Below are 17,795 nucleotides of genomic sequence, written 5' to 3'. Positions count from 1 at the left end.
TCACTGGATGAACCTTATGAAAAGATCAAGAAGCGCTCCTCTCACTCCAGGTAGGACTGTTGTTTACAAGCTCATAAACGCATTTAGTATAAAGGGGAACTGCACTTTTTTAAGAATTTTCCCTGTCATTCATAATTCTTACATAAGACAAGAACACATATTTTTCTCTTGATGCATTCTAAATCGTAAATAAACATTAGCAAAAGTCAGCTAACAATGGAGGTAACGGGAGTCGCTCTTTTCTACCTATACAGTGCTCTAAAAGGTTTTATATACAGTACAGGCAAAACGTTTGGACACACCTTCTCCTCAGTCAATGCGTTTTCTTTATTTTCCAGACTATTTACATTGTAGATTGTCACTGAAGGCATCAAAACTAGGAATGAACACATGTGGAGTTATGTACTTAACAAAAAAAGGGGAAATAACTGAAAACATGTTTTATATTCTAGTTTCTTCAAAATAGCCACCCTTTGCTCCGATTACTGCTTTGCACACTCTTGGCATTCTCTGGATGAGCTTCAAGCACACCTGTGAAGTGAAAACCATTTCAGGTGACTAGAGCAAAGGGTGGCTATTTTGAAGAAACTAGAACATAAAATATATTTTCAGTTATTTCACCTTTTTTTGTTAACTTGTGTTCATTCATAGTTGTGATGCTTTCAGTGACAATCTACAATGTAAATACCGTATTTTTCGGACTATAAGTCACAGTTTTTTCAATAGTTTGGCCGGGGGTGCGACTTATACTCAGGAGCGACTTATGTGTGAAATTTTTAACACATTACCGTAAAATATCAAATAATATTATTTATCTCATTTACGTAAGAGACTAGACGTATAAGATTTCATGGGATTTAGCGATTAGGAGTGACAGATTGTTTGGTAAACGTATAGCATGTTCTGTATGTTATAGTTATTTGAATGACTCTTACCATAATATGTTACGTTAACATACCAGGCACGTTCTCAGTTGGTTATTTATGCCTCATATAACGTACACTTATTCAGCCTGTTGTTCACTATTCTTTATTTATTTTAAATTGCCTTTCAAATGTCTATTCTTGGTGTTGGCTTTTATCAAATACATTTCCCCAAAAAATGCGACTTATACTCCAGTGCAACTTATATATGTTTTTTCCCTTCTTTTTTATGCATTTTTGGCCGGTGCGACTTATACTCCGGAGCGACTTATACTCCGAAAAATACGGTAGTCATTAAACTAAATAAAACACATTGAATGAAAGGTGTGTCCAAACTTTTGGCCTGTACTGTATACAAATGTAAAGTAGTAACAGGCACATTCATAATAATTCATAATGTAATGTTTACGTATTTTGCTAATCGGCGCATTCATTTCCTGGACGCATCACCACGTTCACCATTTCCTTCAACAACACTGACTACTACTCATGCAGGCTTCATGAGAGTCCACAAACATAATAACACATCACTCACTGTACAATGTCTGCTCTCACTGATGGGATGTTCATATATTCCCGTTTAGATGAAGAATTATTCATAATCCTCGCAAAGGGTTAAAAAAAAAGGTATTTTTGTGCCTGTCGCGCCATCTCCGGGTTTAGGTTGGCTGTCATAGTTGACCAAGGTCTCGGTTTATGTCCACAACCTTCTACTATCCAGTTAAGAGACATGATTTATAATCTAGAATTACTTTTCACCAGCTCAGAGTCGAGAGAGCAGCTCATGATGTCAATTTAGCAGCATACTGTAGTTAGCTCTCTTTGATCAATGCACCGCTGAAAGTAGTTCCTTAACATTAGCACTTATACTAACATAATTGTTAATACTTGGTTAATAGATGTTTAGATGTAAATAGAGTAATGTTGGAGCTTTTTGAATGCTTATTTAGAGGGTTTCATTGGCGGAATCAAGGAGCTCTCATTGACTCCATTGTTAGCTGATTTCGGCGAGCGTTTATTTGCGATTTAGAATGCATAATAAAAAAGAAAATCATAAGGATTGTTATGGAGCCCCTAAAGCAGGGGTCGGCAACCCAAAATGTTGAAAGAGCCATATTGGACCAAAAATACAAAAACAAATCTGTCTGGAGCCGCAACAAATTAAAAGCCATATTACATACAGATAGTGTGTCATGAGATATACGTTGAATTGAGATGACTTAAAGGAAACTAAATAACCTCAAATATAGCTACAAATTAGGCATAATGATGCAATATGTACATAGCTAGCCTAAATAGCATGTTAGCATCGATTAGCTTGCAGTCTTACAGTGACCAAATATGTCTGATTAGCACTCCACACAAGTCAATAACATCAACAATACTCACCTTTGTGCATTCATGCACAACGTTAAAAGTTTGGTGGACAAAATGAGACAGAAAAAGAAGTGGCATAAAACACGTCCTCGAAAGTCGGAGAAAGTTATACATGTATACAAACCACGGTGAGTTCAAGGACCGCCAAAATTAGTAGGACAAAACGGCGCTCGCCAAATACTTGAGTCAGTGAAGCATGTTTAATATAAACAATGTGCTTTATAACAATTAGGGAGGTTTGTGTCATGTTTGTCCTCCTACAGAAACCATATTAAAACAAAAAACATATTTTTTTCCCCTCATCTTTTTCCATTTTTCATACATTTTTGAAAAAGCTCCAGAGAGCCACTTGGGCGGCGCTAATGCGGCTCTAGAGCCGTGGGTTGCCGACCCCTGAAAGGGACATGGGGGGGAAAAAAATTTAATTGCGTGGCGCAGTGGAAGAATGGCCGTGCGCGACCCGAGGGTCCCTGGTTCAATCCCCACCTAGTACCAACCTCGTCATGTCCGTTGTGTCTTTGGGCAAGACACTTCACCCTTGCTCCTGATGGGTGCTGGTTAGCGCCTTGCATGGCAGCTCCCTCCATCAGTGTGTGAATGTGTGTGTGAATGGGTAAATGTGGAAGCAGTGTCAAAGCGCTTTGAGTACCTTGAAGGTAGAAAAGCGCTATACAAGTACAACCCATTTATTTATTTTTTATTTTTTTCAGACATGTATCTTGTGCGCACGAGAAACTATCTCGTGAGAAACTTTTTATAAAAAAATAAATTATAAAAAAATGTTAAAAAAATTTGCGGACCTGCAGCGAGTTAGGGGGTGGGGGGGCGGCGTGGTTTGCGGACCTGCAGCAAAGTGGGGTGTGCCAGGATCGGCTTCGATTTTTTTTTTTTTTTTATTAAAAAAAGTCAGAGTCCATGGTTCTTGCCCGGAAAAGGGTGGAGTGCCATCTCCGGGTTGGGGAGGAGACCCTGCCCCAAGTGGAGGAGTTCAAGTACCTCGGAGTCTTGTTCACGAGTGAGGGAAGAGTGGATCTTGAGATCGACAGGCGGATCGGTGCGGCGTCTTCAGTAATGCGGACGCTGTATCGATCCGTTGTGGTGAAGAAGGAGCTGAGCCGGAAGGCAAAGCTCTCAATTTACCGGTCGATCTACGTTCCCATCCTCACCTATGGTCATGAGCTTTGGGTTATGACCGAAAGGACAAGATCACGGGTGCAAGCGGCCGAAATTTGTTTCCTCCGCCGGGTTGCGGGGCTCTCCCTTAGAGATAGGGTGAGAAGCTCTGCCATCCGGGAAGAGCTCAAAGTAAAGCCGCTGCTCCTCCGCATCAAGAGGAGCCAGATGAGGTGGTTCGGGCATCTGGTCGGGATGCCACCCGAACGCCTCCCTAGGGAGGTGTTTAGGGCACGTCCGACCGGTAGGAGGCCACGGGGAAGACCCAGGACACGTTGGGAAGACTATGTCTCCCGGTTGGCCTTGGAACGCCTCGGGATCCCCCGGGAAAAGCTGGACGAAGAGGCTGGGGAGAGGGAAGTCTGGGCTTCCCTGCTTAGGCTGCTGCCCCCGCGACCCAATCTCGGATAAGCGGAAGAAGATGGATGGATGGATTACAAAAAATAATAATAATAATTTATAATTATTTTTTATTTAATTTTTTTTTTTAATAAAAAGTTTTCAGACATGTATCTCATGCGCATGAGAAAGTTTCTCGTGCGCACGAAATACATGTCTGAAAAATAAAATAAAATAAAAAAAATTATAAAAAAAAAAAATCCCCCATGTCCCTTTAGGGGCTCCGTAGATTGTGGATGATAGGCGCATTTTTTTTTAAATTTGCATTTCACCTTTATTGCTGGCCCGGACACAAACTATTATCATCATCATTGATAGTTCATGAAATTGACTTTTTCTTTGGCTGTCTGTTTAGTCACAGACGATTCCCAAGCTCTGGCAGCACAGAAGCAGGAGGTAGTAACTCTCTGCAGAGCAGCCCTATCAGGAACCTCCCTCAATGGAACTCTCAGTCCAGCATGCCGTCCACCCCGGACATGAGGACCAGGACGCCACACTATGTACATTCCACTAGGTTGGTCCTCTCACCCTTCAAAAGCTCTTTCGCTGGATTGCTTTCTCTTTCTGCACACTACACCCTTTGTGTCATTTGTATTCTATAGGTCGGTGGACATCAGTCCCACACGTCTGCACAGCCTCGCTCAGCACTTTAGAAACCGCAGCTCCAGTCTGGAGTCCCAGGGCAAGCTCTTGACTTCGGACCCTGACGCACACCCACACGCCCTCGGCACGCTGGGCAGCCCTGACTTTTTCTTGGGCCCGACACGGAGCTCTAATGGCTCTGACCCGTTGGATGATTGCTCCTCCTGCACCAGCCAGAGCAGCTCGGAGCATTTCTACCCGTCCGGCGGGCCCTTAGCCCCCGGCACCAATCCCAACTACTCCACACTCGGTGAGGACTCGCCTTCAAAAGCGAGGCAGAGGCAGCGGCAGAGGCACAGGTAAGATTAACAGGAAAGGAGCATTTTTTTCTCCTCACAATGTGATTGACCCACGTGTTCCCTCCAGGTCTGCAGGTCATCTGGGCTCCTCTAACTCCGGCTCCATGCCAAACTTGGCAGCTAAGAACGGCTCTGTTGGAGGATCAGGTGGAGGCGGCATAGGCGGAGGACACCACGGAGTCTACCTCCACAGCCAGAGCCAGCCGTCCTCCCAGTACCGCATCAAAGAGTACCCGCTATACGTGGAGGGGAGCCCCAACCCGGTGGTCGTGCGCAGCCTGGAGAGCGACCAGGAGGGCCACTACAGCGTCAAAGCCCAGTTCAAGACCTCCAGCTCTTACACGGCAGGGGGACTGTACAAGGAGGCGTGGGGAGGAGAGGAGGGAGGGGAGGGCGGCGGCCGACTAACGCCGTCCCGCTCGCAGATTGTACGGACTCCATCGTTGGGGCGCGAGGGGAGCGGAGGGGGTCGGGCGGCAGTGTCAGAAGAGCTGCGCTGCTGGTACCAGAGGTCGTCCGGGAGCCTGAAGGAGAGGAATCACTCCCACTCAGGATCCACCTCATCCGAAACAGGGTCACAGCAAGGCACACTAGGACATGGGCGGGGCAGTCGGGTAGGAACGCTCGCCAAAGGCTCACCAGGTACTTTCACTCATGGCCTCATATTCTTTGCGGTGCTGGTTTAAATGTGACTTAACCACTCCCTTCTGTGTGTGTTGCTGTAGTTGCATCCCCACACAGCCAGAGGAGTATGACACCCTCTGGTGACCAGACCGCCACACCCACTCCGCCCTGCAGTCCACAGCACATCCTCAACTGGCAGAGCGGGTAAGACAAGCAAACATACCTAAACCAAACGGTAACTAACATTTTTAATACACGCTGCTGCTTCTTTTCTGACACATCTTTATTTCTGGGTCTGCTTGGTGCTTCACTCCCCTCCCTCTAACCTAAATGTGACCTTTCCCCCACTCAATGTGGCTCTTTCTATTCTTTACTAACACCTCCCCTTGTGTGTGTCCGTGTGCTCTCTCCTGCTTTAGAGGCACAGCAGACAGCTCTCCTACTGAGGACGTCTGTCCGTCTCCTCTTCAGTCCGGCTCTGGTGTCTAGAGGTACTGTCCCTCGTCCTGAGAGGGCCCCCTGTAGCATTTCACAGTGGTGGTATCAGTGCTCCCACTTTAGCTGGAATCATTGCATGTGCTCTGCTCTTTTCTAATGCTGATGCTTTATCATCACTTGCTCCCTGCAGGTTTGTACTAATCAAAAATATTCTCCACATATGCTTTTACTTCATTCTTTAACATCCCTTTTAGCACTTAGCATAGCATAACTAAATAACTTCTAAGACTGCACGCAGTGTTCCGGACCTCTAATTTGTTTGCATGCAGACATTTCTTTACATGAACTTGCACACAAGTGCAAAAAGAAATAAACTAGGCCGATAACAAATGATTGACTTACAAATTATTGCCGATTAACAATATTGTTGCCATTATTTCTTAAAACACCAAAAATAACCACTGATGTAATGAAAATACATAATAATAATAATGCAAGTATATGCAATAAACTTGTATGTCACATATTCTAACAATCAATCAATCAATCAATTTTTATTTATATAGCCCTAATTCACAAGTGTCTCAAAGGGCTGCACAAGCCACAACGACATCCTCGGTTTTGATTAGGGATGTCCCGATCCAGGTTTTTGCACTTCCGATCCGATACCGATATTGTTTTTGCATTTCCGATCCGATACCGATACTGACCGATACTGGCCTATCCGAGCATGTATTAAAGTTTAAAGTTATTTAGCCTACTTAGTTGTCAGAATCTTGTTGAAAAGGGTTTTAGTACTCTTGATAACAACTAGCCAGCTGAATTAGGGGAGTTTGAATAATACACAATGTTTGGTAACAAGAAACTGACCTGTTTATTCAAGGATAAACACAAAATAGACAAAATTATACATGACAAACAGAAATGGCATCATTGAACTAGGGCTGGGCGATATGGCCTTTTTTTAATATTGCGATATTTTAAGGCCATATTGCGATACACAATATATATCTCGATATTTTGCCTTAGCCTTGAATGAACACTTGATGCATATAATCACAGCAGTATGATGATTCTATGTGTTTTGATTGATTGATTGAGACTTTTATTAGTAGGTTGCACAGTGAAATACATATTCCGTACAATTGACCACTAAATGGTAACACCCGAATACGTTTTTCAACTTGTTTAAGTCGGGGTCCACTTAAATTGATTCATGATACAGATATATACTATCAGATATATACTATCATCATAATACAGTCATCACACAAGATAATCACATTGAATTATTTACATTATTTATAATCCAGGGTGTGGAGGGGGGCGCCTGATGTAAGTGTCAAAAAGACAGCCAAAAGAGTTTGATATGAGAATAAATCTAAAGTTAAAATATAGGGTAGAAATGCACCCATTTGCAGGAAATGTAGTCTTGATTTTCAAAATGTTCTTTCAAGGCTTGCAAGTCTACATTAAAACATTCTTCTTCATACTGCATTAATATATGCTACTTTTAAACTTTCATGCAGAGAAGGAAATCACAACTAAAAAAATCACAAATTTTTTCATACGGTGTTGATGTGGAAATTTTTGCCTCGGCATTTTGATGGTGTGGACGTGTGGCACCGAATGGAGATAAGCGTCTCGACAGAGGTCACAATATTTGAACAATGATGACGAAAACTGTTGTCTCTGTCGTGTCCGTGTGTCGAAAATTGTTATGCGCTTATTTTTTTATTTGATTTTGTGCGTGGCATAGATTTGCTATGCGCAGAGGACGCAATTGCACAGGCGAGCACCTTAGAGGGAGCGTTGCTCGCACGGCTGCGCTAGCATCACAGCTAACGTTAGCCATGCTGCTACCTCTCTGCTCGGGGAGGACGTATTCGTACGTGACGTATGACGTGACAGTATGTGACGTATGTCGTGACAGTATGTGACGTGTGTAAGAAAGTGCACTTGCTGTCTGTGAGAGGGAGACACAGGAAAGAGTGAGAAGAGCCTGTCGTCTAATGCCAGCAGCTAAAAGCAACTGCCTGAGAATTGTGGATGTGTTGAAGGTGCGCTGGAAAATGCGGAACGGAAATTATGGAGCAGCAGAAAAGTGGAATGTATTATTTAAATCGGTGCGTTGGAAAACACGGACCGGAGTTTTTTTTTAAAACTGGATCTGGATCGGCATTTTCCCATGCCTTGCCGATACGCAATTTTTGGCAAATATCGGCAGCCGATCCGATATTTGGATCGGATCGGCTGCCTAGTTGGAGGTAGTGGGGGTGTATATTGTAGCATCCCATAAGAGTTAGTGCTGCAAAGGGTTCTGGCTATTTGTTCTGTTGTGGTTATGTTGTGTTACTGTGCGGATGTTCTCCCAAAATGTGTTTGTTATTCTTGTTTGGTGTGGATTCACAGTGTGGCGTATATTTCTAACAATGGTAAAGTTGCTTATACGGCCACTCTCAGTGTAAACTGTATCGCTGTTGATGAAGTATGCGTTGCATTCACCTGTGTGTGCGTACAGAAGCCGCACATATCTTGTGACTGGGCGGGCACGTTGTTAAAAGGGATGAAAAGCGGACGTGACGTCATCTCGTAGAGGATGTTAAAAGCAGTGCCTTTAAGGCACACTCCCAAGACTGTGGATTACGAGGTATAATGACCGATGAACACCTTCGTTCGATAATGAGGGTTGCCTCAGCTCAAAGCCTGAGCCCTGACATTAATGAGCTAGCATCCAAGAAAAGATGGCAGGTATCTGGCTTGGGCACATCAGATTAGATCAGTGTGTTGCAAACTGAGCAGTTTAAAGTCCTGAATGGTTGGTTTATTCATTATTTTATTTTCAAATTTATTAGCCTGTGGAAAAAGTTAATGTTGATATTTACCTCAGAAGGATGTAAATAGAAAAGAGGCATTCAATATTTATTTACATTGTATTTGATATGCCATTGATATTTTTTAATTATTATTATTATTATTATTATTTGAAACTCGATTTTGCATGTCACTATAAAGTTATGTAAGTCTTGCTTGTTCAGTATTTACTGCAAAACTTGTTTGGGTCCCTATTAAAAGGTTAATTTCTTCAACCTTGGCCCGTGGCTTTGTTCAGTTTTAAATTTTGGCCCACTCTGTATTTGAGTTTGACACCCCTGCTTTACATGAACTCCATAGTAGATCTAAGTGCAAAAAGAAATAAACTAGGCCGATAACAAATGATTGACTTACAAATTATTGCCGATTAACAATATTGTTGCCATTATTTCTTAAAACACCAAAAATAACCACTGATGTAATGAAAATACATAATAATAATGCAAGTATATGGAATAAACTTGTATGTCACATATTCTAACAATCAATCAATCAATCAATGTTTATTTATATAGCCCTAAAACACAAGTGTCTCAAAGTGTCACAACGACATCCTCGGTTCAGATCCCACATCAGGGCAAGGAAAAACTCAACCCAGTGGGATGACAATGAGAAACCTTGGAGAGGACCGCAGATGTGGGTGACAGTCCCTCTGATTAGTGCTCGGGAAACAGGTGAGCGTCCCGAGCACCAATCAGAGACAGGTGGAAACAATAAGCACCCATGGTAACTAAAAAACACAAGGGTGCACAAAAACAGGAACTAAGGGAATTGTTTTTATTTGTGTGTTCAAATGTGTTTATCGTCTTTCTTTTTAATTTGTTTACATTTTAGATGTAAATTATAATGTTTTTCGATAAATATAAATTGGGTAACCAGGTGTTTCACTTCCGGTTTATGTCATGCGAGTTCACTTCCTGTTGAACAACGTCCGTCTTTTTCAACTTGACACTGTGGAGTTTATATCGATAAGTTTGTGCCAGCACAGCCTTTATCTTTACTGTGAATACTATACTGTAGCTCAGTTGTGTTGACAGTAAAGTGCTTGGACACGTTTAGATTGGGTAATGGCACTTCTTAACGGGGAAAGTCGTTAATGTCTGTTGTTTACATGTTAGCATTTAAGCTATCTCGCAAGCTAACTCCAGTTGGTCTCTATAATTTTAATCAATGTGTGGTTTGGAATAAGTCGTGCTGAAAAGTCACAAAAAGCCAGAAAATAGCGACTCACCTCCAGTTATAACGCTCACTGAACAGAGGTTTTAGTGAGGTAGGCAAATACCGTATTTTTCGGACTATAAGTCGCAGTTTTTTTCATAGTTTGGCCGGGGGTGCGACTTATACTCAGGAGCGACTTATGTGTGAAATTATTAACACATTACCGTAAAATATCAAATAATATTATTTATCTCATTCACGTAAGAGACTAGACGTATAAGATTTCATGGGATTTAGCGATTAGGAGTGACAGATTGTTTGGTAAACGTATAGCATGTTCTATATGTTATAGTTATTTGAATGACTCTTACCATAATATGTTACGTTAACATACCAGGCACGTTCTCAGTTGGTTATTTATGCCTCACATAACGTACACTTATTCAGCCTGTTGTTCACTATTCTTTATTTACCGTATTTTCCGCACTATAAGGCGCACCTAAAAACCTAACATTTTCTCAAAAGCTGACAGTGCGCCTTATAATCCGGTGCGCCTTATATATGGACCAATATTGAGCCACAACAGGTCTCGCAACTATGGGATGCAGAACGTAACACCAGCCTCTACTGTAGCGTCTATTCTATGCACCTTATAATGCGGTGCGCCTTATATATGAACAAAGTTTTAAAATGGGCCATTCATTGAAGGTGCGCCTTATAATCCGGTGCGCCTTATAGTGCGGAAAATACAGTAATTTAAATTGCCTTTCAAATGTCTATTCTTGGTGTTGGGTTTTATCAAATAAATTTCCCCCAAAAGTGCGACTTATATGTTTTTCCCTTCTTTATTATGCATTTTTGGCAGGTGCGACTTATACTCCGAAAAATACGGTACTCAGCGTAACGGCCTGCATCAAAGAGCAAATATTTGTGCAGTTTTGACCAATTTCCCCAAAAATATTGGTTGAATTCTGAAAAATAAAACACAGCTTGATAGGTGAGGACTCCATGCTAAACAATTGAAGGATAAGGGGTAATTTTTTGCTTAAAAACAATGTAGGATATTAAATATAAAGTTTTAAAAGGCAAAAACTCACAAAGCATGTAATATACAACTTCCTGTCAAAGGTAACGTTACTTGTAACCTAGTCAGGGCCATCTTTAAACAAGATTTTGTTTGTGGCTCCATATTTATTAATTGTTTTGTTTTTGGCCCCAATATTGTGTAACAAGCTGACTGCAGCCTAGTAATAAACTCGTCCCTCGCCACATGGCGCCTCAAAGTTTGCGGCTTGTAAGGGTTATTATGTGGGTGTTATTTCATGTCTAGAAGGCTTTCTTAATGTAAAAAAAGAAACATTTTTTTATGCTCTCGCTATAAAAATATTCCATTTTAAGCCCTACTTTGTCGTAATTAATTTACCAAGGCCCGGCCCGGAACCAATCAGCAACGATAAACAAGTTTACTTATTACTTTTGGCGACGAGAAGTAGATTTTGCTGTGGGAGCTTGAGTGTGTGCATAAAAGACGAAAATGCAGTTCCAGCGCGTTTATCATCAGTATGAGAAGTTTATTGAGATCTTAAAGAATGTATGCCCACCTCAACCGACGCACGGAGAAAGTGGGGGGGGGGTGTATATTGTAGCCCGGAAGAGTTAGGGCTGCATGGGATTCTGGGTATTTGTTCTGTTGTGTTTATGTTGTGTTACGGTGCGGATGTTCTCCCGAAATGTGTTTGACATTCTTGTTTGGTGTGGGTTCACAGTGTGGCGCATATTTGTAACAGTGTTAAAGTTGTTTATACGGCCACCCTCAGTGTGACCTGTATGGCTGTTGATTAAGTATGTCTTGCAGTCATTTACGTGTGTGTACAGAAGGCAAATACAACATGTAACTGGGCCGGCACGCTGTTTGTACAGGTTGTAGAAGGCGCTAAAGGCAGTGCCCTTAATATTGTTGTTTGGGTGAAAATCGTCAGACTTTAGAGAGAATGGTTGCCCTGAAATTCGGGAGCCTCCCGGAAAAATCGGGAGGGTTGGCAAGTATTCGCCATTCATATAAAACTCGCGGGCCGCACTAACATAAAATGTTCATGTTAAGGTTCGGGCCGCAAACTAATGTCTCGCGGGTCAATTCACGTGTCTGAGACCCTTGCTTTAGAGGTTCCATGGTAAAGGACTTTGGTAAATGAAGGCCTGATTGCAGTCCTTGTCTTCCACTGCAGGTCCTTCACTGACAGCTGCTTCCTCGGCAGCCCCTCGTGTTCAGAGCTGGCAGACGTGCAGTGGTACAGACGCGACAAGGCCAAACCTGGAACCCTGGTCTGAGACCCTTGGAAAAGAGCCCCCCACCCCCACTTGGAGAAGTCCCCGGTATTATTGAAACCCTCCCTGCACCGTCCTAGACCACGTCCCGCTCACAACAACCAAGAACCTCATCGCTAAGGCCTGACATATCCATCCCGACTTTTTTCTCCCACTAGGGATCAAGCGGCGCGGCGTAGTAGATGTGGAAAGAGCACGGTCACCCACTCCCAATCATCACTTTCCTATTTGTCCCTCTTAAAAACTTGAATCCACTCGAGAAGATTCCTGCTGGTTTTGAGCCACCAGTCTAAAACAAAACAAAAAACATATTCCTGCATATTTATTATAAATTGAAACAATGCATACGTTTACCAGAACAACAACGAGGTTTCTCCTCCTCCTCCCAGTTTAACCCACAACCAAAGACTGCATTCACTGATCGGGCCGGGGTTTCCTTGCAGAAACGCGATGGAAAGAACACGATCCAGACTATAGCAATAAAACTTTGTGGGAATTGTGTGGTGACCAGGTGGACAGTGTCGTGCTCGTCGGCTTTGGGCGTTCATCTCCGCTTCCTTCTAGCGACGTGTTCAGTGGGGATTGGTTCATGGAGTCACTGCAGAACTGAAGGACTATTACATTCAGTATTGGATCTTTAATGGAGGAAGTCAACCTTTCTGACTCTACTGTGTCTCCTGCTGCTACATTATGATACACCTTTTCCACTTTGGCGTGCAGATTTAGTTCAGAGCTCCAGTCGACACTTACCATTGTCCTGGAGAGACAGGAAATCATCTAAACCAGTGGTCCCCAAACTACGGCCTGCCAGCGTCCAAAATCCGGCCCGTGGGTATCCATCCATCCATTTTCTACCGCTTATTCCCTTTGGGGTCGCGGGGGGCGCTGGAGCCTATCTCAGCTACAATCGGGCGGAAGGCGGGGTACAGAGTAAAAAAAAAAAATTATATATATATATATATATATATATATATAATATAATATATATATAATATAATATAATATAATATAATATAATATAATATATATATATATATATATATTATATTATATTATATTATATATTATTTCCAAATTATTATTTTTTTTATATTTTCTTTCCAGCCCATCCATCAATCCATTTCCTACCGCTTGTTACTCTCGGGGTCTCCTAAGCGCTCAGGCAAATCATATTGTCTAAAAATGCATTTTCCCATCGATAACGTGACATCATCACACTTGCACCGCAGTGTCGGGCGAGTGCACGGCCAGTAGGGATGATATTTGATAAGAAATTATCGAGTTCGAGCCCATTATCGAATCCTCTTATCGAACCGATTCCTTATCGATTCTCTTATCGAATCCAGATAGGTTGTTGTATATGGGAAAAAAACGCAATATTTGATTTAACAAAAGCTCACTTTTATTTTATAAGAAAAAAATAAAATAAATAAATAAATATTGACTGTTACCCCCCTAAAGAAATAAAATAAATAAATATTGACTGTTGTTACCCAAAGTATATTAAGTGGGATTTTTCAGAAAAACAAATATATACAGTAACACAAAAACAACCTGTCTCTGTGATCACTATCAGTGTATAAATAATAATATAGTGTTGAATAAAATCAGTCCCTTGGGCACAAAACTGAAAAGAATACAGCTCTCCAAAAAGTGCACTTCTGCTGCTATTGGAACATACTAACTACACACACAGGCAGACAGCTAACAAACAATCCAAGACGTCTAATAAAGTTCCAAAGCAGATTAATCCATTTAGGCTCTTTATTGTTGTTGATCTTGCTTTGTCTTTTACTATCTTTACTTTTGTCTTGCACAGGACTGTTTTGGGGTTTTTTTAAACTGAAATACACAAAATGACAATTGTATAAGCTATGTGATTCAATTAACATACTGAAATTGTAATACACAATATGTAAATATTAGCTTCACACAAATATACAGTACTATCATCAAACAAATACTTCTGAGTGTTGAAACTATTTCGATGGTGGAAATACACGACTGGCAGGCTTTTTAAGTCCTCAAAACATCCATTGAAACAGTGCACAAAAAAAATTTTTCAATAAACATCTTACTATCAAATGTAACCACTTTCCACCTTAATATTGAGTTACATAAACAAGTTAAACAGTTTACTTACAGACTTATCTTTTCCAAGGCTTGTAAGAGCTAACACAACTTGTCTACTTCTCAATGGTCTCATGAACTGAACAGACGTCGCCAACCCGGAAGTGCCCAAACTAATGACGCGTAATATTTTCATATCGCCACAAGGTGTCAGTAAGAGTACAATCAAATGGGCATAACATTGCCGTCCCACAGGGCATTTCCTGTGGGAAGGGATTCGTTCCCAGGGATTCGAATAAAGAACCAACTCTTTTTCTTTACTATAGTGGCCTCGATAACGGGAACCGGTCCTCAAAAAAGGATTCGAGTCCATAGAATCGGTTCTTTTCTTATCGAACAACCGGGAGAACCGGTTTCGAACATCATCCCTAACGGCCGGTGTGCGCTCTATCAGTCAATTAGTGCACGAGGCAAAAACAAAAAAGACAATTGTAGAGTTTTTTACCATCAGTGGACATATGACTTTTTTCTTGGACAGTGTAAGGAAAAGGCAGTTTGTCTAATCTGCAATGGGAGAGATTGCATGTGTGTGTATATATATATATATATATATATATATATATATAGATATATATATATATAAGGGTTGTACGGTATACCGGTATTAGTGCCGGTCTATCAGTGTGTGAATGTGTGTGTGAATGTGGAAATAGTGTCAAAAGCGCTTTGAGTACCTTGAAGGTAGAAAAGCGCTATACAAGTATAACCCATTTACCATTTATTTAAGGACAAACTTGCAATAAGAAACATATGTTTAATGTACCCTAAGATTTTTTGGTTAAAATAAAGCCATTTTTAAGGTCCCCTTTATTTACAAAATTAGCGAAAAGTACAGAAAAATATCGAAATACATTTTGGTACCGGTTCATGCATATTTGTACGTGCTATCGTAATGTAATTCGATATGCTAACACGTTTACGAGAGTGTTAGTTTTGTTAACTTACAACAGCATTCTTTTTTTAGGGGGGTTTCAGTTTCACAAATTCCTCAATAAGTTCACCAAAAGGTCACTGTGCAGTTATTGAGTCTGTTTAGCTGATTGGAGAGCTAGTTATTGATTTTTGTTTTGTCGGATCAGCCGTTTTACTGCCTTGTTACAGGAACCCTTTACAAACAATGAAGGTGTGCAAGTAAACATTTACAGAATCTTTCTGCGTAGCTAACTCATTTGGCCACATATCTGCGGCTAATATATTGGAATAAAAATGGGTTCTAAAATGTAGTGGGTGGGGCTTAATAGTGGGGGAAACAGCGTTTATACATGCAGCCAGCGGGCATACACACACGTGGCTAAGACAACGCGACAAGTGTGGAGTACAATACAGCCAAACCGCACACATAAATGACATTTTGTTACATTTGGCAGATTTCAGTGACGTTTAAAGCAAGTGTTGGGAAAATGTTCCACAATTCTCATGAGCCCGCCTGCATTCCCAACTTGGCGTGAAGTGGGCGTGTCCCACAGAAAAACACTTGCGCCCAGGTCGTGATCAATGCAAACTACGTTCATGATGTCTATCCGGTGGAAACAGCAACCCAATGCATTTATTTATTTTTTTAATAACGACATTTGTGACGGACGTGGTGCAAAATATTGTCAGACATTTGTAAAATTTGCTTCGACGCTCGTTTTTGTCACGACTAAGTCCGAGTATTGACTGGAAGCAGTCACATTTTTCAAAACACCTCCAGTTTGGTGCTTTAATAATGGGACTTTGAACCAGCAACAGTGGAAAAGGTGTATCTGTGGACAAAAGTATTGGGACACTTACCGTATTAGTCACTTTAATCGCGACTGTGACCTTCTCCTGCCGTCATGGACCTTGGAACAAGAAATCTGCTTCACTCTTAATTACCGTTAGCATTAAGACGGATCCAAAAATCAATACTGATGTGTGTCCCAATACTATTGTCCATGTGGTGTAGTTCGCAGCACTCTTTAAGTATTCATTGACAGATGACACACAAACACACACACACACACACACACATTCTTGTATTTGCTACCTTCTTGAGACCTCCGAAAAATGCCTACTTCTTTAGGACCACCCTTTCTAGAATATAAAGATTTGTATTCACAACATCAATAATATATACATACTATGCAAATATAAGAATTTTTTTTTTTCCATTTTTTGTTTGTAATTGGTTTTTATCTTTATGATTTACTTCAAGTTATCACAGTATGTTTCTAAATACATATTTATTTATTTTTTATTAATTTTGGCCAAAGGGGGCGCATTTCAATTCCTTACACACACTTGTTGTTTCATATGTTGACCAGAGGGGGAGCACTTTTAAAACCGACACATAGCCTATTTGAAATTTTTGATAGATGTCACCACCAGGGGTGCAAATGAGACATTCTCTATTAGATGCAATGGTTTTCCGTATTGGGACCATGATTTATGTCATCACTTGTTCACACCTCCTCATATGGAAGGTACTTTTCCTTGTTGGTGTCTCAAGAAGGGTAGAAATACCCAAACACACACACACACACACATATTCTTGTATTTCTTACCATCTTGGGACCTCTGAAAAATGCCTACCTCTTTAGGACCACCCTTTTTAGATATATATAAATATTTGTATTTACAACATTAATAATATATACATACTATGCAAATATAAAAAAGGTAAGCTTTTTGTTATATTTTTTGTCAGTAATTGGTTTTTAATCTTCATTATTTACTTCAAGTTATTGCAGTATGTCTCTATATACATATTTATTTTATTTTTTCTGTATTAATTTAGGCCAAAGGAGGCACATTTCGATTCCTTACCCACACTTATTTCATATGTTGACCAGAGGGGGGAACACTTTTAAAAGCGAATTTGAAAAATCCCTCCTTTTTGGGACCACCCTCATTTTGATAGATTTCCCCACAAATGAGACATTCTCTGTTAGATGCAATGTTATTGGGACCATGATTTATGTCCTAACATGTTCACACCTCCTCATATGGAAGGTACTTTTCCTTGTTGGTGTCTCAAGAAGGGTAGAAATACACGAACACACACACACATATTCTTATATTTTTTTACCTTCTTGAGACCTCTGAAAAATGCCTACCTCTTTAGGACCACCCTTTTTAGATATATATAAATATTTGTATTTACAACATTAATAATATATACATACTATGCAAATATAAAAAGTAAGCTTTTAGTTATATTTTTTGTCAGTAATTGGTTTTTAATCTTCATTACTTACTTCAAGTTATTGCAGTATGTCTCTATATACATATTTATTTTATTTTTTTTGTATTAATTTAGGCTAAAGGGGGCACATTTCGATTCCTTACCCACACTTGTTATTTCATATGTTGACCAGAGGGGGGAACATTTTTAAAAGCGAATTTGAAAAATCCCTCCTTTTTGGGACCACCCTCATTTTGATAGATTTCCCCACAAATGAGACATTCTCTA

The 17,795-nt window shown here is 40.7% G+C and overlaps 1 protein-coding gene across 10 annotated transcripts in view; it reads left to right on the top strand.

Moving 5' to 3' along the window:
- Positions 1-13,157, top strand: part of frmd4a (FERM domain containing 4A) — a 458,149-nt gene extending 444,992 nt beyond the window's left edge. For 8 of the 10 annotated variants that reach the window (XM_072913963.1, XM_072913964.1, XM_072913962.1 and 5 more), the window contains 6 exons: positions 1-50; positions 4,228-4,386; positions 4,475-4,813; positions 4,881-5,455; positions 5,539-5,641; positions 12,133-13,157. The exon at positions 1-50 is cut by the window's left edge and continues 245 nt beyond it. In XM_072913963.1, the coding sequence (XP_072770064.1) occupies positions 1-50; positions 4,228-4,386; positions 4,475-4,813; positions 4,881-5,455; positions 5,539-5,641; positions 12,133-12,235 (1,329 nt within the window). In that variant the 3' untranslated portion in view covers positions 12,236-13,157. Of the gene's footprint in view, positions 51-4,227; positions 4,387-4,474; positions 4,814-4,880; positions 5,456-5,538; positions 5,642-5,856; positions 5,929-12,132 lie in introns of all 10 variants that reach the window. The other 2 variants (XM_061969573.2, XM_072913960.1) reach the window with 1 other exon arrangement.
- Positions 13,158-17,795: the final 4,638 nt, after the last annotated feature.

This window comes from Nerophis lumbriciformis, linkage group LG10 (genome assembly GCF_033978685.3).
Source record: "Nerophis lumbriciformis linkage group LG10, RoL_Nlum_v2.1, whole genome shotgun sequence".
NCBI classification, from domain to species: Eukaryota; Metazoa; Chordata; class Actinopteri; order Syngnathiformes; family Syngnathidae; genus Nerophis; species Nerophis lumbriciformis.
The sequence above is the reverse complement of the archived record's forward strand: the minus strand, read 5'-3'. Positions and strand labels throughout refer to the sequence as shown.